This window comes from Chrysemys picta, chromosome 2 (assembly GCF_011386835.1).
Source record: "Chrysemys picta bellii isolate R12L10 chromosome 2, ASM1138683v2, whole genome shotgun sequence".
Classification (NCBI taxonomy): domain Eukaryota; kingdom Metazoa; phylum Chordata; order Testudines; family Emydidae; genus Chrysemys; species Chrysemys picta.
This window is the reverse complement of record NC_088792.1, coordinates 249,805,249-249,828,199: the sequence shown is the minus strand read 5'-3', so window position 1 is coordinate 249,828,199 and position 22,951 is coordinate 249,805,249. Positions and strand designations below refer to the sequence as shown.

The 22,951-nt window shown below is 40.2% G+C and overlaps 1 protein-coding gene across 1 annotated transcript in view; it reads right to left on the bottom strand.

The window, feature by feature from the left end:
• Nucleotides 1-22,703, bottom strand: part of SDC2 (syndecan 2) — a 104,203-nt gene extending 81,500 nt beyond the window's left edge. Inside the window, exon 1 of the mRNA XM_005291622.5 lies at nucleotides 22,074-22,703. Coding sequence (XP_005291679.1) covers nucleotides 22,074-22,133 — 60 coding nt within the window. The 5' untranslated portion in view covers nucleotides 22,134-22,703. The remainder of the gene's footprint in view (nucleotides 1-22,073) is intronic.
• Between the last annotated feature and the right edge of the window lie 248 nt (nucleotides 22,704-22,951).

Genomic DNA, 22,951 nt, shown 5'->3' with positions numbered 1-22,951 from the left:
GTAAGTGTTGACTTTTTGAAAAATGGTGACCATTATATAATTAGCACTTTAGTCATTCTATGTAGTTAATTGATTAGAACAGCAGTGCTCAGACTATGGGTTACGACCCCAAAGTGGGTTGTGACCCTGTTTTAATGGGGTCATCAGGGCTGTCAGACTTGCTGGGGCCCAAGTCCAAGTTTTAGGACCGAAGTAGAAGCCGGAGGGCTTCAGCCCTGGGTGTCGGAGCTCAGGTTACAGGCCCCCTGCCTGGTGCTGAAGCCCTTGGGCTTTGGCCTCCCCAGCCAGGGCGGTGGGGCTTGGGCTTTGGCCTTGGCCTCCCACCCCCACCCCACCAGGGGTGGCGGGGCTCAGGCTTTAATCCACTCTCCAAGGGTCTTGTAGTAATTTTTGTTGTCAGAAGGGGGTCGCTGTACAATGAAGTTTGAGAACCCCTGGACTAGAAGAATCTTTAATAACAGCTATAAAGATCAAACTGCTTTATACTGTATAGTTTAACCGAATTTGTAGAGATGAAGGGAACCCAAGTTGAATTTCCAGTAACTGAACACTACATCTTGCACAATTCTCTAATTTTTTCCCCCTTGAATACATAACAGTTGTTTCTTAGCTATTTTAAAGAGAGTGGGTTGAGGTGAGAGAATGTTGAGAGAAAGATTTCACTAGGCCAAGTTATTATCCGAACCCTTACATGGAGGGAGTAAGACAGAGGGATTGAGCATCCATAAATCCCAAGGACTTGCTCTTACACTTCAGGAATGCAATGGAAGCTACCGTGCTCAGCCTCAGGATCAGCACAGGAAGTCCCTGAATTGCTAAAAGGGTTTAAAAGGTACTTCCTTGCATTTTAAACGTGAACTCCAATAACCTGGTTTCATTTTGAAGTGAAATTTATGTTCAAGAAATCTTGTTCCATGCAACCATCCAAGTTACCAGCAAACAGTTGCCTTAAATAAATGAATGAATGAATAAATAAATAAATAAAACCACATTCTTTAAAATGCCAGCAAAACGGTACTGGTAACCTTGGGAATACACTCGCTTAAGACAAGGGGTGCCAGTTACAGACCAACATTTGTACAACTCCTTAAAAAGTCTGGGTGGTTTTGACAACAGTACAACAAAAATTCTGACAAATTCTATTCTTCTCCCCCTCCCAACAACCCCTTCACCCCCTCCCACCCCCCAAAAAAAAAGTATTCTAGGGTAAAACACATCCATAAGCAAATGCTTTACTAAATGAGACCATGCTTTGGTATAAATTTTCTATACGTTTGTTTCACTGGAAGCTACAAAAACAAAGTAGTTTGGTCTACAGCTACTTGCTTCATTCTGCATCCAGAGAACAATAAAAAAAACAAAGATAAGGTTTTCTGTATGTGGGTCCTTGCATCTTTTAGTCTTGGGGAAAACGTCTCTCTCAGAAACCATATAATATTTAGTAAGCATTAAGACAACTGAAACCATCAAAAATATCACCACTAACTTAGATAACACTAATATTAAAATGCTACATATCGCTGGCATGTTTTAAGTAGTTCTCACCAATTTCTTTCTTGTGCTTTTACTAGATTAACTATAAAGAATATCAATTGATCATAATGTAATTTTGATAGAAAGGATAAGATTACATTTGTGTGTGTGACTAAAGTAAACAATTTATATTTTTAAAAAGGTTTGCAGAAATTTAACTACTAATGAAGTGATGGCTTACAAAATAAAAGGAGAACCCAGGAGAGATCTTTATTAAACCTCTACTAGAGATCTCTCCCCTGGGTTCTCCTTTTATCAGTGACACCACATTAGCAGATACCACTGGTACAGTATGTGATGTACCGCTGCCCAAGGAAACTAAAACAGATAACTGAACTTCTGTTTATACCTACTTTCAGGCATGATGTTTCCCCAAGTATTAAATCTGATTGTCAGAGCTTTAAAGTCATTGAAACAGTGTCCTAGACAATCTTATTTTTTTAAGCTCCCACAGCTAAAATTTCTGTTTGCAGCTGTATCACTCCAAAATTAAATTATGATCAACTGAACGAATCACCTTTTCAGTTTTGTCAAGTAAAGTAAACATTAGGTTTCCCTCATAAAAACAGATAAATGCCCACTGTCTGTATGGGGCTTGCTTAGCCTTCAGGTCATCCTGGAAAATGCGATTTGTATGATCAATAAACCCATCCCACTGAGACTAGATTTAACGAACAATACTGAATATCCATTTTGCATTACTATAAGATTTTCTTTAATTTAAAGGAATCAATTTCTGAAGAAATAGAATTTTTTTAACCCTTCAAAAAAACCTATAAACAATTAATTCTGAATGTTTAGACTTAAAGCAGATTTTTTTTTAATGAAAAGTTATTCAGAAATCCAGTTTTAAGCCATATTTTTGTAGCTTATACATTCATGCATTTGAAATCTAGGGAAGAAATTATTTCATCAGTTCAATGGATGATCCATTTCAATCCTCACTGTGAACCAATTGAATTCACATCTGCTAAGAGGATTTGTCCTTGAAGAGCTACACAGCTTCTGTCTGCCTGGAGAATACTAGGATACCCACATCTCCATCCAAACTCAAAGTGACAAGCAGGGAAAAGGAGAAATTCCAACCTCAGGGAAAAAGCAGCAGGTGGGAAGTATTTTTCCATTTATGTAAAACTATGCGGGGAGATTCCTTCCTAACTGATGCTGCACCCAGAAGAATTTCATTTACTATGTTATGAAATGTTGATAGCTAATATTTACTATAAGAAAGCATTTAGAATGGATAGCCCAAACTATGTCCAAGTCCCTGAAATAGTTAATTATCTCACTGAAAAGTGCACAGGTGTATAAAAAAAAAATCATAGATTCATAGTAAGCTCAAGTATATACAGAATACTTCCTGCATGGACACATGCTGAAGCAGTTAATCCCTGTCTGTTTATAATAAGAAATACACAGTGGATGAGATAGTACCATCTCATTTTATTGGACCACGATATTACCTCACCTACCTTCTCTCTCTCGAATATCCTGGGACCAACACAGCTACATCACCACTCTAATTTCCATCTCTTATTATAGAATTACATTATGTAGAAATATATTCATTGTGGACCTACAATTTGGGCACTTTCATGACAGTCAGATTTGCTAAATCCTATAACTTTGCTTTCCCCAACTTAATGATCCAGCACAACTTGTTGCCCTAATCCTCACACTGAAATTAAGTAGTTCTCTCCTACCACCACATAACTCAGGGGTGGGCAAACTACAGCCCGCGGGCCGCATCTGGCCATGCCTCCGCGTAGGAGCCAGAGAAGGGACATGCCACTGCTTCCGGGAGCCGCTTGAGGTAAGCGCCGCTCGGAGCCTGCGCCCCTGAGCCTCTCCCCATGCCCCAACCCCCTACCCCAGCCCTGATCCCCCTCCCGCTCTCCAAACTACTCGATTCCAGCCCAGAGCACCCTCCTGCACCCCAAACTCATCCCCAGCCCCACCAGAGCCCACACCCCCACATAGAGCCCTCACCCCCTCCGGCAGCCCAACCCCAATTTTGTGAGCATTCATAGCCTACCATACAATTTCTATTCCCAGATGTGGACCTTGGGCCAAAAAGTTTGCCCACCCCATACATAAACTGATGCATGTAGTTTGATTTGCATATGTCCTCAACTTGGTTGTGTGACTTAAGTGCCATATCTTGTATACTCCTACATAAATCCAGTATTAACTCTGCACCCATCTTTCACAGTAGTGCTGTTGACCCTATAGTTAAACCTTAGTTACAGCTTCCATTATAAAGCTATTTTTCTAGGATTTTGATGGCTCAGGGGACTGGTAACTTGATCTGAAGCAATTCATCTCTAGGTTACTCATCTCAATTAGCTCAGGTCACCACTTCCACTTGCTTTACAGGGACTGGTATAAAGTTGAGGTCTTAGTCCAATTCATAATCATAATCACAAGAAACCCAACATGATCATTAGTTACACCAGCCTACAAATTCTGGGGGGAAAAAATGGATCAAATTTTAGAGTTATGACAAGATCTTTCACCTTAACTCAAGCTACTGGCCCTAATCTACCGCTCTACCCATTTCCAAGGCCTGTTTCCCACATGGTAAATCCTCACTTTTGCCTAGTTCTCTCTTCTTCCCCTCTTGCCCAACACCACCCAAGTTGCTTGCTGCTCTCCTCTATTCCCACATACTACTAGCACTTAACAGTAGCAGTAGCATGGTCTTCTAGCACCATATGGCAGAGTTTAACTAGTGTTTTCCTCTGACTGGATTTGGGAGAAGAGAGGTTTAAAATGCTTGATCGGTTTGGTGTACTCCCCCATGTCACAAGTGTTAGCAAGAGTCATAATTTCTATGCAGGTAAAATTTCCAGTCAAGTGTGCAATCCAACATGAACCCTGCAATTTTACAGTTGTTGGCAGCCTCAGAAGAGAGGCCAAGGATAGAAAAAACATGGACATTGAACTGTCCTCTCACCCCTGGAAGTGGTTCCATTAGAACAATGCTGGGTTCCATTGACAGAGCTGTGCTAACTTGTATTGTTGCTACCGTATGTGTTGTGGACAAAGTATGTTTCAGTTTCCAGGGTGATAGAACTGCGGTGTATTTTAATTTTTTATTTTAAGGTTGCCAAACACCCATAAAAAGCAGCCATTGGAAAATGGGTCAGCATGACATCTGTGATCTATCAGAGACCTATGGGATCATAAACACACTAAGGACAGACCAATAGTTGTTTTCGGCATTAGGCTCCTTACCAAAATACATATTTACTTGTTAGACCATGACGCCACCAAGAGAGACATTCCGTTCTTTCGGGAAATACCACCCATTTTACAACTTTCCCAAAAAGTATTTCCTTTTACTTATTGTGGATTTCTTCCAAACTGTCAGTATAAGCAGCATGATATGAACATCAAACATACAAAGAGAGTTTCACAGTAAACCACCACAACAGTTTCTCAATCACAGCATTCTTCCCCTAAGCTTCCAAAAAAAAAATATATAATATAAGCAGGATATATATATATATCCTGCTTCCCCAGTATATTTATTTTATTTTTCTAATAGAAGTGGAACTGGAAGGAAAAAAAAAAAAAGAGTCCCTCCATCTCTAGAAAGAATAAAGAGTTAATTCTGAAGCAAACATTTATTATGGGGCAAGCCACCTGTTCATTTTTAGTTCAGACTCAACAAAAACAGCATCATCTACTAAATATTCAGTATTCAGACTCTTCTGCTACTGCCAATTCCTAAAAACTAACAAAAAAAAAATCCGAAGGAAAGAAAAATATTCTTATTTAACTCCTCTCCCCTTCATGTCTCTTGTGTTTGTTTCTTCCCCCCCTTGGAAAAAATTAACACCTCCCAAGAAAAGCCAGCCTCGCAACTGGACGATTTAATCGCACTGAAAGTAAACTAAAGGTTTCCAAAGGCAGCGACGTTCTGTACTCACACCATATTAATAGGGATTAAAACACCTCATCATCTATTCCTAGAAAAGCTTGAGATAAATATTTCCTGCTATAAAAGTATTGGTGCTACTTTCACGGTCTTTAAGCTGGCTGCCTAATAATCTTCAGAGAACGTTTGTTGCTGGCCCACCTGCCTTCTCCAGACTTTAGCAGAGCAGAATTCCTTAGGTACAAGAGCTCCGTTTCAGATGTTGTACTACTATAGCTCCAGAAACAGCTTCCTCGCTTTCATGGTAGCAAACCTAATCTAGTGTCTCAATCGTTCAGTCTTAGGTGCTACTACAAAAGGCTAAATTGGATGTTTATAACAACTACATGTTTGAAAGCCAGGGAACTTGGAGTTCATAGTCTACTAAGACCTTGACTCTGATCCGGTACCCCTGCACTCTCTCTGCCTAATAGGAATAACATTTCTCAATTCTGAAGTAGCTCTTTGGCAATATTTCACATTCTTGATCACAAATGAAATGAGATGCCATGTGCTCTTCCATGAATTGACTGGAGAAGGGTCTGTGGCCAATATGAGGCAAGGATCTGAAGTCACTATTGAAAATATAGATAGAGTATGGTAGTCATGAGTAAGGAGGATGACAGAGTCAGAGTTAAGGCTCTGCAGAAAAAGATGAACCTCAGATTTTTCCTGGTTTTGCAACATGTTTTATTAACTAAACCATTCCATTATTTTAAACTGTAATGTATTTTAAAACAATATATTAAGAGTTTGTCTAGAATTCCTTCCTTCTGAAGTATTTTAAACACATTGATGCATGATAATAAAATACCTTGATTTAAACTTATTACAACAAGCTTCTTGCTCTGGCAAGTTTGACTGGCAAAACTTGTTAGGCTAGGAGGGGGAATGGTGCATGGGATGTGACAGGGAACAAACTACATCTTGTGCAGAGTTAGTCAGGGGTTCAGAAAGAAACAGTGACAGCACTGCAAGAGTTAAACTTGCTGAAAAATGAATGGGAAGATAGTGGTGGCTCACCTCCATTCCCTGGCTCTCATGCCTCAGTGCTCCACACACACACGTTTTCCAGTTCGGCCTTCCTTCCTCTAATTTTCTCTGCCACTCTTTGCCCGCAATAGACTTTCTAAGGAGAACAGGAGGAAGATCTTCCTTTCTTTGAAGGAAGCTGGAGTTCAACTACCTGTGCTTGCTGTTGCAGTGAGCAGCTGGTGATCAAAAACAGAGTTTACGGCTGCAGCTAGCTTTCTACTCAACTATGGAGTTCCAACTGAAACTTCACAACAAACAGGTTTAGTTCCCAAGGACTTAAAAAAGCCACAAGATCAAAGTGTGCATTCATTTAAATCATCATCATCATCATCATCATAGGGGAATTCCCTATTAAGTGATTTGCACAAAAATATAAAGGCATATAGTATGCATTTAATAAAAAAAATCTACTGCATGTATGGGTACCGTAGGCTCAGACATGTAAATATAGCTTAAAGACCTATGGACCCTTATAGGATTGTTCCTCAAATAAGTGTCCTCTAGAGCAGCGTGTCAATCCTATCTCGGATTGCGCCTCGCCATTTTTACCCTTAAATTACAAGAGTCTCTCTTTTTAGGCAGCCAAAGTAAGAAATGTCACTTAAGGGTAGGTGTAAGTGTCTGTGGGGGGTCTGAGGGTTAATAAGTTGCTCATGATGCAGGGTGTGCATAAGCAAGCTCTCAGACAGCAGCTGCTGAGCTGAGGATAATCCTTGGAGAGTTCTGCTACAGAACCATTCTTCTTTCTACCCTAGTGAAATTGCTTGGCAGCAAGCCTGTGTTGGTTGGACCGTATGTTTCAGACACATTACGCAGGTGACTGGTGTGGAAATGACTTAGAGAAAGTCAGGATCTTTTTCTTTTTAGATTTGTTCTGTAGTGCACATGCATGTTTATATAGGCTGTCATAGTAGAGTAACAGTCATTTTTTCCTTGCCGTATCCATGGAAAAAAAGATAACCAATGAAAAACTGATGTAGTAAACTGCACTACCATGCTGCCAATATTGAAGCACTGTGATTAAAACATTTGGCATGGGGTTCTATGTATGTTTGGGGTTTGTGTTTTGTCTTTTTTCCCCGCCCTAGCTTGCAATAGTAACATAACTGTGATTAAAGTGAATTTACAATTAGGTTAGTTTCGAATACTAGGCACCCTTAACTTACTATTTCTTGCTTTAATCAATTTTTATTTACATTGTGCCTTCTACCTTGAAATCACAGTTATTGTTTTTATCCTTTACACAGTCAAGTGCAGTCAGACTATGTTTCAAAGGGCACCCAACGTGTTGTGCATCATTTGAAAAATGTCATCTCGACCAAAACATTGCACCTGGTCCCCAAAAAGTCATTATTCAGTAAATCCTAAGATTTGAGATAAACCTAGAGCTGGCTCTGCACACTAATTTTCCAACAGTTTTTTGTGGGAGGGGACGGAGATGAAGGGTTAAGGTGTTCAAATAAGGTTGGGACCCAACTCTGCTTAAAAATTTGCTTTACAGGATTTAACACTATCAAATATCCATGCTTGCCAAGGAGAAAGACTGAAGACATTCTGAAACAGGTCTGAAACAGGGTTAAGGTATCTGGTTGAGCACTGTAAACTCCCTCCTATCAGTCCCATGAATATTGCAGAGCTGGCACAGTAAGGAGCAGCCTTGAATTCTGGTAATGATTAGCTTGGCAGAAGTATGGAGCAGTTCACAGTTCCCCACAGCCAAACCATAGAGCACTGGCATTTTGTGATTATGGTATCCTAAGGAAGCACATTTTGAAAAAGGGGAGAGCACAGAAACTGGACGTGAAGCAGCACCAAAGTGTAAACAGTAATTAAGTATTTATATTGCCTTCATAACTATAAATTATGGGGTTACTGGTAATTCCTAAATCAAGGCAATGCACCACAATAAAGCTGAGACTATGATGGAAAATTTTGTGATAATTTTCCAACAGCCTGGCAGCTAGACTGCTACTAGCAACAGTACCAACACTAGCTTAGACAGGGTTGAAGAGTCTGGGATTTTGGTGTTTATTTTGAAACATCTTGAAACAAACACCGGAGCTATGCCAACTCTGGCACTGATTCAACCGTACCATTATTGAAAAGTGGGACAAAATTTTCTAGACATGGCCTAACTGAGCAATATTTAGACACATAATCAAATCACATCTGTTGTGAATTATTTAGCAAGAAATCAAAAAATTTAAAGCATGCACAACAAAACTAAGAAAAGGGGACCTTACTCTGCAAATAATTAACATTCCAGAATTTGGTGCTTTACTTCAGTGGAAAATGAAGTAACCATCATTTTAACTACTTACCATTTTTCAGAGAGACTCATTAAAACAAAGAGCAACATGACAACATTAAAAAACCTCCTCCTCATGCATGTAGTAAGTACCACACTTCTGGTTCGGCTTCCATTCACAAAAGTCTCAAGCAAACAAGTCTCTCATAATAAAAGCTAATTGACAACTGCAGAGTACAAAATAAGAGACTGCTTCTACTTAATTGAAGGTCATTCCTGTTAAGCTGTATGCTATATTTAACACTAGCCTTGTAATGGCTGCTTCTGTTCAAATGCTGGGCAGCGAGATGCGGGTGTTTAAGACATGAAGAATCTACCATCAAAACCTTTTGCAACAAACTAGCAGGACAAGGCAGGCTTGCTCACTTCCTCAACAAAACTAAGTCAGGATTGCTTTGAATGGGTCCATTTGAAGACTATACCAGACTTTTTAGTGGATTAGAACTAACAGTTTAAGAGTTGAATTTATATACCACTAATTATTACTAGTACTATATATATATATATATATATTGCTGCCTGCTTCTCCACCTGTGGAAAATTAAATGGCCTATATTTCTAAATTCCCCAGAATAAGTCACTGAGTCAAAGAGTTGTATATATTTCAGATTCCAACAAGGGGGTGGGGAACATAATTCAAGAAGCAGCATTTCAGTTAAAAGGGTGAGTGAAACCTGCCACAGAAAAATTGGAAAATTAGTTAAATGCCCTCTGTATATATGAGACAAGAATATGTATGTTACATATACTTACATTCTCTAAAAAAAATTTAAAAAAAAACTACGCATCAAGATTGCAGTGAACAGTTCAAAGTCAGGAAATGTCAATATTAAAGATACACATGTGACCTTATCTCTGCTCCCTGTGCACATGAACGGCCTTTAATTATACGATCAAATCCTATTATTTCTGCAGGATCCCTGCCTCACTTACCACACAGTTTGGAAAAGCATCAAGTGAAAAAGACTGGGATTTGGAGAATCCCGTCTTCATTCAGTATCAAAATTCTGTTCTGAGTAATCTTCAAAAGATATCCCCACATAAAGCACACTTCAGTAGCCCAATTTAGATCTGTTCCCAGATATCTAAAGCACCAAGTTATATATTACATCATCTTCCCAACTCAGCTTCATCCTTCATAGCAACCACTAACAAGTATGGACAATAGGCCATATATTTCAAATTACCTTGTTCCACTCATGCATTACAGACCCCATTATGACAAATGCACACATGCTTAACCTCACATACAGAAGTCGTCCCACAGACCTGTGCACGTACCCAAGAGTTTACAAGATCAGGATCACAGCCATTAGTTTTAACCTTCAAGTGACCGACCTGGGTCTTCATTCCTCCCATGCAAAGAGATGCACGTCTGCATAGAACAGCTACGGACAGCTTTTGTTAATTCTTTGCCCCAAATACACCAACAACAGTTAATAAATAAATCACACTCTCAGACAGACAAAACAGGTGGGTTTTTAACCGGGATTATGATTGTAGAAAAAATTGATTTTAGAGCAAATTATAATTTATATTAGATTTGTATTATAAAAAAAATGATCATTACAAAGTCAAACTATTCAGAATTAAGATCTAAAATTTCTTAGAATTCTGATGTTTAAAGTATGAAAATTCACAGTTAAATTCACCAAGAGAACCTTAGCTATTTCTACACATAAGAGATCTACCATTGGTTACCCACCATCTTTTGGGTTTATTTTTGTTTTGGTTTTTTTGGCACTTCCCCTAGCACTACTGGCTAACACAGTTGCAGAGGTGTTAGGTTGGGTTCCCAATTCAATTGTGTTAACTAACTTGATTAAGCTAACTCAGCAGAAATAAAGCTTTTACTTTTTTTTTTTTTTTTTTGGCTGTACAGATCCATAGAGAAATCCTGAGGAAACAAAAACAAACTACTGAACAACTGTATCTCAGAACAGTTTCATCTCAGGGACCACAAAAACTGGAATGTGTTACTCTTAATCATACAGTAGTTATGCCAACTCCAGCCTTCTTTACAGCCACAGAGTGCAGAAAGATGTACTTTACAAATTCCTGGTTGAACAAATAGCATTTCCTGAAAGTGTTCATTTCTCACTCTTCTTTGAGATTCCATGTGCCAAATGTCACTACATGCACAGCTAGTATATCAATATATAAAATTCTAACACTTACATGAAAGGGCGAAGGTTGGGTAAAGGAATATCATACTGAACATGGAGTCATTTATGCATGAAATTAGTCCTCTTAGTTTCAATACTCTTCTTGTAAACTGAGAAGTACTAACTTAAGAAGTCTCCAAAGTTAGATGTCCACAGCCATAGACTACAAAGGTCCAAAGTGGTTATGGGGAGCTTAAAAAATAAAAACAAGTGATGATGGGAAGGTGGCAGGGTATGGCCACTGTACCAGCTCAAGATGTTCACAGGCATGAGTGTACTTTAACCTCAGAAAAGATACTTCAACATCTTATAAAGGAGGTATTGAGGGTGGCTGAGTTCACTAAAGGCCAGGGTCTGACACACTTGTGTTCATTAACTTACTCCACTGAATTGAATGGGACTATTCGTGAAATAAGGTGCTACATCGGTAAGCGTACAAGAATCTGACCCTATGCGGTTATTGCAGCTTCCTGATAAAGTTTGTTATAATGCAAAATTATAATCCAGTTATCCAGCTACAGATATTCATCACCAGAGAAGAAAGATCATGATCTCTTAGCCAGATGGGAGGGGTGGGGGCAGAACAGTATGAGTTAAGAGTGGTAACTGGGAATCCAGCAGCAGCCAAGGATACAAGAAGATTTTCTGCATTTAAACCACAGCAACAAAAGACCCCCAGAGCATCACGGTGGAGGTAAGTGATATTTTCATCTTGGCAGTAGTGTAAAACAGGGTGATCTCACATATCATTTAGGCCCTGATCCTACAGTAGCATTCACACAGGCAGAGTTCCATGTACTTAAGTGGAGACTGGCATAAATGCAGGAGTTTGCCCATGAACATGTCAGTACAGGAGCTGAGCCTTAATGCCCACATATGTAGAAGTATCTTACATCATGGAAAACAATATTATCCTTGAAATATGTATTGTCCATTGTCTCAAACAACAACCAATAAGACATACTGTATGATTTACACAGCCCTACTCCACTGGTACAGACCCAGGTCCCCACAGTAACCCTAGCACATTACTATTCTTAGGTGATACAGTGCTGTGAATGGAGTACTGTGGTGATAGTGTTTAGTTTTAAAATGGTAACCATTGAACGAAGCTCCCATTGCTTCTCCTTTAACCTCAATCCCTGCAGAGTCTTCAACAGTTCCCAGGGAGGATCCAAATATTATAGAGTAGGTTGGAGACTGAGTCCAGGATGCACATGGTTAGATCAGAACAATCAGACCAGCACAATCCAGTTATGCTCTTTCAATCAATCAAGGCAGTGTCAGGTACAGCCATAAGAACCTACACTCTAAACATGATCCTGAGGTGTTCCGTTAGCCAGAGGTTCACCTATTTATATACCTAGGCACTTATGCCATGTTCACCAGTGTGTAATCGAAACACTTATCCTGTCACTACAGCTCAGGAGGGCAGAGGTGATGTTGAAGAAGGGGGTAACTCTAAGGGCAGGACTACACTGAAGCGCTACATTGGTGCAGCTGCACCGCTGTAGTGCGTCTGGTGAAGATGCTCAATGCGGACGGGAAAGCACTCTCCCATCAGCATAGTTACTCCACCTCCACGAGAGGCGGAAGCTATGTCAGCAGGAGAGCGTCTCCTGCCAACACAGTGCCAGTGTAGATAGCGCTTAGATTGCTGTAACTTACGTCGATCAGGGGTTGTCTTTCACACCCCGAGCAATGCAAGTTAGATCGACTTAAGCAGTAGTGTAGACCTGCCCTAGGAGAAGAAGCAGGAACTAGACAGGACTGGATAACATTTTAAACATACAATTAAATAGGGCTTTTTAATATACGTTGTAATTTAATCAAAACTTTAAAAGTATGTCAAAAAAGATTCTCAAAAATTACTCTCTGTGTATAATGTATTTACCTTGTGGAATTAAAGGAAAGATGCTGATGCTGTCTCTAACTTCCAGGAGTGCTAGAGGTAAGAGCTATGAAGACCAAATGCAATTTTTCAAAAGCAGTTTTGTTCCATGCCTATTTAACTAGCGGTCTTTCCAATGTTCTGTGGGGGATTTCTGTGGTACTTTAAAGATCTACAACATTTCTAAAAACAAAAACAGCTTCCAACTTTGAGCCACAAGTGAGAGTGTAACAAACATAGCTAGTTCAACACTCAACAACATAAAACACTCTCTGGAATATATCATTTCTGCAGAAACATGGCAGCTTCATTTTAAACCACTCAATGTTACAGTCAAAAAACATAGCTTCATTGCTGAGAAATAACCAAATAACATGCTGAGGAAATTATAAACAACCCCACTGAAGACCAGAGACTGGAAGCTGCATATGGCATTTTAATACAATAGACAGATATAAAATGTTCACTGAGTTAATAAAGCAGCAGCAACATCCAATCTCATCCCCAACATTCTGTACTACTCTTCCTTGGGACAGACGCTGTTTTCTTCTCTTCCCCCACTCCCCTTTTAAACGTATTCTCCATACACATTATCTGCCGCTACTGCATTTTTGGAGAACTTTTTAACATCAACTTTATGTAAGCAATCTATTCATGTCACTAATTTTTTTATATGCATACATCCTATTCTGGACTCCTCCTCCCTTTGCTGCACAAAAATTTACATTGATAACTTTCACCATTGATACAAGAGACCCATATGTAAGTCTTGTGCATCAATGAGTTGCCAGACTTAATTATATAATACGAGGTGAATTCCCACTTCAATAAAATCACAGAATATATGTTTGATGTCCCTAATCCACAGGAAATTCACAAAGTGTAATAAGAACAGGAGTACTTGTGGCACCTTAGAGACTAACAAATTTATTAGAGCATAAGCTTTCGTGGGCTACTGCCCACTTCTTAAATTTGTTAGTCTCTAAGGTGCCACAAGTACTCCTGTTCTTTTTGCGGATACAAACTAACACGGCTGCTACACTGAAACAAAGTGTAATATACTCCCAGCAATGTTAGCCTGGCCCATTGATGCATACACAGTATTTTGCATTACTGTTTATGATGCTAAATGTGTGCCTCAAAATGCATGTGCAGTGTGGCACATTTCATATTAGTGTGGGAAGCTTAAACTTTGGATTCCTGACTTATGGTATGTTTACATTACACTGAATTAGTTTTTTCCTATATCTTCTTTGCAGGATTTTTGTTTGTTTGTTTTTTAAATACCAAAAAAAAAAAAAAAAACATCAAACTGATGTATTTATAACTCCATATTTGACTGTGGGATCACACAATATGGAAAAATACCAAAAATGGTTTGACATTAAATGAAAGGGGATGTTTTTGGTTTGGAATCAATTTACAGAACACTCTGAACCAGGGATCTCTCCATCCAAAAGGAGTAGAATTGCTTAACTGAGCAAAAGAAAAATCTGCACTTTGAATGACAGTCCACAGGCCTGCAAGCACTGTCTCATAGTTTGCCTCTACAGTCTCCCGTCTAAATACTGACCAAGCCCAACCAAGATCTGCTTTTAAAGTCAGATGAGATAAAGCACATTCAGAAGACCAGCACAAACCTCAACTGAGGTGTTCCATTCAGCCAGAAGTTCACCTATTTATCTAGCTAGCCATTTATATCATGCTCACCACTGTCGAACCTGAACACCTACCCTGTCGCTAAAGGCAGCAGAAGGAGGCAGGCTGACCTGCAAAACAGGTTCCCCAAGGAAGGAGAGGAAGACTGAAAAAGACCTCTGGAAAACTGTTCTTACATTGATGAAGGACTCATTTTGTTGACTCATTTGTGGATGCAGGAAAAGTATTCTTCACTTAGGATGCCGATGCCTGTAAAGCCAGGCTGGTCAAGCATCCAGATGCTCTCTGAAAAGGACTACAATTCCCATAATTTATGCATTTGCAGTATTTTTTAAAATTACATTAGCCCATTAGCTTAACATTTCTGAATTGTCTTGCAAGTGAGAAGTTAAGGATGGTTACTAGATACACAAAAAGATCTGAAAGACTACAAGCAACCTTCAATCATATACAAACTCCTCCGGGGAAAAAAAAATACAAGCCTGTGAAACTAATGAAATAATAGCAACAAGAACATGAGATACATCATATAATATTTAAAATACAGATACTAGACTTGTGCTTAAATGATTGGAATCCTAATGGATATTTTGATTCAATTCCTGGCTCTACCACAGAATTTTGGTTTCATCTTGGGCAAATCACTTAATCATGCTGCACCTTTAGAGAGTACAGAGCGTTTATTTGTTTTCATGCACCTAATTCAAACATAGATTAACAGATTTCATCTAAACTTCCCAAAATAAATTCACCTTTGGGCTGAAACAATTTAGCCTAAAAGGGAAATTTGAATAAGTTGTTGTATAGCACTAAAAATAGGGATTTAGAATGAAATGCCCAACTCACACTTGAGTTAAACATTGCTTATGTGGCACTATAATAGCTTATTTACTGACAAGGACAAATTCCACAGATTCATCACTGCACCATTAGTCATTATTTCACTCTAAATGAACCCACTGCTCTAGATCCAGACAAAAATAATTCACTCAGTATGAGTATGTCCTCCAGTACAATAATTTTTCCACTGCTGTTGCAGAGCACACACAGGTTGCTGCCTGTAATATCTAGCATCCTTTTGATATTATCCCTCAGGTCCATACTATTCAAAAAAACAAACAAACAAAACCACTCAAAATAGAGATGGTTATTGTTACAGGGTCAGTCATTAATGCACTCTCTTTATTCAAAAGACTTCAAATCATGTTTCAATCTGAACAAGAGAAATCATGTTCTCAGATCAGTCATGCAATGTAATCTATGCATAAATTACCAGGTCTGTAAAGATTACCACTTGTCTTGTAAGCATGAACTAAAGACAACTAAACAAAATCTGTTCACAGAACAGCCTAAAGTAGTTCTCCCATACTTGCTACAACAGGAAACCATGTCATGCCACTCTAGTAATGTGACTTGAACCAAGACCAAATTGCTCACTTATTGCTTGCTGCAGTTAAGACAAGAGGCACAGCATAAAAGACATCTTTATGGATTAGATACAAGCAGTGTCTTACAGGGGTCTAGAATAAGCTTTCCATTCTCAAAAAAACAACATCTCTCTGTTAAAAAAATATAGTCAGTCAAATCTAATAAGATTACAAAAAGGTGCTTTTCCAGAACTAGACAAGCACTCTTTGTTCAAAGCCTGAGCCTCAATAAAGCTAGTAATTCTTGGCCATAAGGAAAATGTTTGAACTAGTGAATGAATGGCAAAAGTCAATTTGGTGGGATAATCTGATTAATAAATGCCATCCATATGCCGCTGCTGCTATCTTAAGACAATTGGTGATGAAAAGAGAGGCATACAAAAATCCGTTCAATGTATCGGTTAGTTCCTAAAGTCCCCTGCTTGTCCCTTTAAGAGGATCCTCCGCATGCTCAAGATTCCCTGCTTTACAAGTTACACACAAGGTTTAAGGTAGCAATCCTCTTCTGATGAAGCACTGGATCATGGATGTCTTTTGAATCCCACTAAGGTCTCTCCTCTTAATTAGCTGGAGGAATCCTTGCTGATCAGTATAAAGAAATTATCTCCAATCAAGAAGGAATTTGTCAGCAGACAGGTAGGGCAATCAAAGGCAATGCTATTAGATTTATGTTTAATGGACTGTTAAAAAGTGAGAACAATCCAACATTCAGAGATGCTAAAAACCACAGGAAAATAGGATGCAAAACACAAGCTGGGGATTTTTAAAAATCCACACCTCTACTATCCAGTCTGGCCTTGTTTTGGTCACCTTGAGTTTCAGTGATATACATGTATAACAGGGGGGAAAGGCAAGAAGTGTTATATAAATCCATGGGACGCCCACAACTTCAATACTGCATGTAGATGTGGTCATCCCATCTCAAAAAAGATATTTTGGAATTGGAAAAGGTTCAGAAAAGGGCAACAAAATGATTAGGGGTATGGAACAGCTGTCACATGGAGAGATTAATAAGACTGGGACTTTTCAGCTTTGAAAAGAGACAACTAAGCAGGGGGATATGATAGAGGTCTATAAAATCATGACAGGTGTGGAGAAAGTACATAATTAAGTGTTATTTACTCCTTCTCCTAACACAAGAACTAGGGGTCACCAAATGAAATTATTAGGCAGCAGGTTTAAAACGAACAAAGGGAAGTATTTCTTCACACAACACAGTGTCAACCTGTGGAACTCCTTGCCAGAGGATGTTGTGGGGGCCAGGACTGTAGCAGAGTTCAAAAAAGAGCTAGATAAATTCATGGAGGATAGGTCCATCAATGGCTATTAGCCAGGGTGGGCAGGGATGGTGTCCCTAGCCTCTGTTTGTCAGAAGCTGGGAATAGGCAACAGGGGATGGATCACCTGAGGATTACCTATTCTGTTCATTCCTTCTGGGGCACCTGCCATTGGCCACGGTCGGAAGACAGGATAATGGGCTAGATGGATCTTTGGTCTGACCCCGTATGGCCATCATTATGAGGTCTAGATCCACCCAAGGCAGATTTGCTCTTCAGTGGTGTGAGGAAGATCCATGCAAGTCAAAGTCCATCTTCATCACACCATCTGAAGCAGCCTAGCCAGCCCAAACACACCACAGAAGGCAGCCAAGCCGCACTAACACCTCTGCCTCTATGTCCAAGCATCATCCAATTGTGGGACCAGATCCGAAAACGCCAAGGAGTTTATCTTAATCTGTCCCTGAATATTAGGCTCTCATCTACTTTCTAATAATTATCTATTCAGTGACTAGGGTTTACAGAGACATAAAAGACAATGTCTCTGCCCCTAAGGACTTCCAAGTATTAAATTAGACGCAATGCTGGCTTCATGGCTACCATGTTTAAAACGGAAATTGGTTTATGACCAAAGGCCAAATAGTCAACATGTATTGAACTAGGAAGCCTGGAAGTTTAGCTCAGCCCCAACTATCCTCTGACAAATGAAAATATTTCCAAGTACATGACAGTGCTAAAAATATATTAAAAATACATACCAGCATAAGTCTGTCAAAGCACAGCCAGTATCAAAGTGGTTCAGTAATTTCAGATGTTTAACAAGGTAATTTAAATATACGTGGATGAAGCACTGGGATAGGGCTAGTCAGAAATGTAGCTAAAGTAAGAAGGAGCAGCTATGACACACTATGTTAGCATTGTTTCAAAGTTGCAGCCATGTTAGTCTGTATCCGCAAAGAGAACAGGAGTACTTGTGGCACCTTAGAGACTAACAAATTTATTGGAGCATAAGCTTTCGTGGGTGCGCCAGATACTTAACAAGACACTATAAGGAAATACCCCACCCTCTGGTTTGGAGTAAATATGGTCCCCCTGATGTGTCTTTACAGTCTATGTATGTACACCGGGAAAAGCAAGATTTAAAAGTAACCTTTGTTTAGAAATGCAGTGAGATACTCAGAGTAGCCCAGCAGATTAAACTAAATTTACTGAAAATTGACACTCTAGGTAGATAAACCTAACATGTGACTCATTTCTTCATTTTTCCTCTCACTCAGATATCTGTCTCCAAAGTCCATATCATTATTCCCTCTCAATTCAATACCAAACAGCCCAAAACTCACAGGCAACCAGGACACAACAAGTCAATACAGGAAAAGATTTTAGATTTAAGCTCTTAAGAGATCAAATATTTTTCAAATGATACTGGATACTGCCCTGATATTTATCCTTTTAATGGCTGAAACACACTGTGTCATAGTCTGTGCTGTATTTTTACTTCACAGCACTCAGACTATAAGAGGGAAAACACACTGCAGAGATTTATTACTAAATTAATGTTGATGTGTCATTGTACAGTGTTATTTTGTACTAAAAACAAGAGACCAATCATGTGCATCATTGGGCTTTTTGTAATAAAGCACAGCACATAGATTCAAAAGATACTGTTAATTTCTTGTGCAGAGCAAACAGAATCACTCCTTTTTAAAATTCTGCCTAATTTATCTCCATAAAAAAGGAATGCTGGAGGTTCTTGTGTATTCTTGTCTTCTTTTTTTTCCAGAAAGCTACTAGAATCAGACTTACAAACAACTACTTGATAGTGCCCCCTGAGAAATGGTAGATTTTTAAACATCCATACTAATTCCTCTTATCTCCAAGATCCCTTCATTTTTATTAAGAACAATGTTTATAAAATCCTCCATCTTTTCCTAAAGATAGCTCTAAGAAAACTTAACTAGAGAGGACAGTACATACTTACAGCCAGATACTAGAGACACAGTGAAAGAACAATTATTCCTCCTTTACTTATAAAATAGTTTCACAACTTTCCTCCAGCTGCAAAGGCACTACACTAAAGGCAAGCAGCCAGCACTGCTCCCCTAGATACTTTATGCTGCATTTCCATAAACCAAGCAGCATTGATACATTCCCACAAACTGGCCTCATGGCTCATAGCGGAAGAAGGCAATAGTCCTAAGGCAAAACATAAAACTTAATACTTTACTAATTGCTGTGGCATTTTAATGGTTACCACACCATCACAGAACTTCACAATTATGGCACTTCTAAAAGCAATTATAGCTGTACATTTTAAATAGAAAGTATTAAAATATACTGTACCTCACTAAAGACTTGCTATAATGAACTGAGTCAAATTTTTATTTTTCATAATACAAACTAAAATCACTAGTTATGCTGGGTTGTATCTTTTTAGTTATTTTAGAAAATATCAGCCTTAAATGGCTTTCATGAACAACTGGTTCACCACTAAACAGAGATTCTTTATTGTGTTCATATTTAAATAATATCTAAAACACTTTCAAAAGATATTGCATATGAGTTAAGATTGTTTACCACCGTGGAGCAGTTCATCATAATTGAATTAAATTGTCAGGGTACTTTAATTTCATATTGAGAAATGTTAAAGACCCTAAAAATACTGAAGCAGCAGCAATGTAGTTTCATGTCACCTTCCTTCAGAGAATTTCAAAGCACTTTACAAGCATTATTGAAAGCCTCAAATGCTATTAAGGTATTCTTATTCCCATTTTATGGAGAGAGAAAGTAAGACAGAAGGAAAGTGACTCTTTCCCTACAAGAGATTCAAATCCTTGCAGCTGACTTAATTAACTAGAGGGCCAAAGTTAGTGAAAATACATTTGTGGTTTTTGAAAGCATACACAGCAACATTATACTAAGCTTCTCAGAGAAAAACATCTGTAAAGTGTTATCAGCGGAAGAGTCATCCTTAAACCTCTCCATGTTTTGAGGAGGCTCCACTTGTATGTTTCTCTCACAGAGGCGCTCTTGTTTTCCCTTACTGTGATTTGAGATACCAGATTGCCTGGAATGTTTCTCAAGGGTAAATACTCAGTCTGGGCCAGGAAGCTCTTTTTTCAAAAGTATAAAATAGTCTGACAAGCTCAAATTCTCAATAAGTTTATTAAAAAAAATACTTAAATGAAAAGAGGCAAGCTGAGATAAACAACGTCACTTTATGTGCTAGAGAAACGAGGGTATAAGACCTCAACTTTGCTGAGCTATTGATTTTTTTTCCCGGTAGTTGTGATGCAAGTGTTACACAGAAAGCTGCACAGGGAATACAGAATGCAAGCAAATCCCTCCAGGGAGTCATGTTGACTCCAAATTTCACAAACTCGAGAACATTACTTCTAGCCTCAAAGTAAGGGGGGGGAGGGAGGAAGAACACAAACATGCCTTATGGGAGCATTTTTTTTGTAGTCTTCTTTTACCTCAAAAGTTATAACTTATTTAGGTCGTATGGTAGGTAGTGGAGACACAAAGTGCAGCCTTCTGGGGCAAGTAAGTGCTGTAACTAAATCCGTCAACTCACAAGGGCATTTTAAGGAACAGGAATTTGTGTTTTTTGTAAGGCAACAATTCCCTTCACTGCAGAAGAACCGAGAAAAGAATGAGAGGCAGGGCAGTGTATTGCAGAGCAAATCAGAAAACACATATAGATCCTAAACCAGAACATAGGAGTCAACTGAATACCAAACTCCTACTACTTGGGTAGGAGAAGGGGGGAGGAAAAGCAGGAGACAGCAGTGCAACCACTTAAAGACCAAAAAAGTCTTCCACTGCCTTGAGCACCATTGTTACAGCCCAGAGGAATCCCGGGTGGTTTCTACAGCTGAAAAGCCTATCACTGACTGGAAAACAAGCAGGAAAGAGCACAAGACAGACATATTTTCTACATTCTAACTGTGCCCACCAAACGCCCCTCTCCGCGCCACCAAAATGTATTAACCAGGAGAAGGAAATAATTTTTGCAAGTCACAAACCTCCGAAAAGATAGGTTCTGACCGAAATTACTGTCCTATCATTATACACAGCGAGGTTCATCTAAATGCAATACGATTTTCAAACTTCTTTTTAGTGCAAGGCTGTGTGAATTCTGAGCCCCATCCTATCACGTTCGCCTCGAGTCCACCAACAACTCTGCAGCAGCAGAGCCCGGAAAAACACCAAACTTTATCTTCTAGGGTGCGAGGGTCACACCAAGGAGAGTCAAGTCTCCCACACACACTCTCCCCCTGCTTCCCCCAGCCACGGGCTGGCCTAGGGTTTGTTTTTGTTGTTAAGGGGGGGGGGGGGAAGAGAAGTCTTTGGCTACCGACAGATGTCTGTGCGAATCACGATGTACAGCCCCCGCAAAGGGGGAAAAACACACCCTTGGACAGATCATCAAAGTGACTTCAGCAGACTCCTGCTCAGCAGATGTAGCAGCAGCTCTTCCTGCCCCCCCCCCTTCTCCCCAGCAGGGCTAAAGCCCCTTTCCTGAGCCAGTATGGAAGAAGCGCGTTTCTCCCCAAAGCAGCTGTGAGGCTCGTCTGTCTCTTTACACACACACACACCCAAAGTCTCCCACCAGAACGGGGGGCGGTATTACTGCACAATCCCTTTCTCCCCAGGACTTTGCCTAGTCACTGCAAAGACTCCACAGGAGGGAGGAATCGCTGTACATCTGCAGAGTGACTCCTGCCCCTCTCGGAACTATATTGTTCCCGGCTGGGGTACAGGCTTGTTTATCTGCAACTTTCCCAAGAAAGCCACGCGGGGCTGGTGCTGCCACCCCCGGGAAACCCCGTCCCCCCTCCCACCCAACTTACCGACTCCCCGGACACGTAGGCCACCAAGCCACAAGTGAGCAGTATCCACGCGCTCCGCATTATTCCCGGGGTGCAGGCGAGGCAGCGGCCGCTTCAGGCAAAACCCAGGCGCCGAGCGATCCTCGGCTACTTTGCCACCACCAGAGCCCGCAGCACCAGCAGCAGGGACCCCGGGCGCTCCGCTCCCTCCCTCCCGCAGCCGCCTCTGGCGCCGCCGCTTCTCACTTGTTGGCTGCCTGCAGGCAGGAATCCCACTAGACACAGGGCGGAGTTGGTGGGTCGGGGGGTGTCTCTCTCCTTCCCTCCTGCCCGGGGAGGATTTTATTTTTCCTGGCACAGTTTCAGCTGCATCAATAAATGAGGGAGCAAAAGTTTGGGAGCGCGGAGGCAGCGGCTGGGAGAGCAGAGCTTTGCAGGTTGCTATCTGCTCCCTTCTCCCTCAGTCCAGCGTCTGCCTCCTTCTCTGCGTGTGAGAGGAGGCAGCAGTGCGACTCCTAGTTAAACCCAGGAGAAATTCCTGCAGGATTACAGCACCGATTGGCAGCTCAGGCAGCCAGTGGGAGGAGGGAAGATTTGCATCAGCAGCAGCTCTCCTTTCTCCTTCCACACATCCAAGCAACTTTTGTTTTTGGTGCCCCCCCCCTTCTGTTTTTAGGTTGGGTTTTTTTGCCCCCTTTAATACAAATGGAAACCATTTGCAACGCCGCGGGGCAACCGAGGGGGAAACGTTCAGCATGGTTTTGCTATTAAGTGTGAGAATTGGGCCGATATAAAAGAATAAACTCGGAAAGATTCTTTTTTTATGACTCCGCAATCTGACTTTTTTTTATGCTTTCAGATCCTTGATTGGAGTGGTGATCTCCCTCACCCCATCCCTC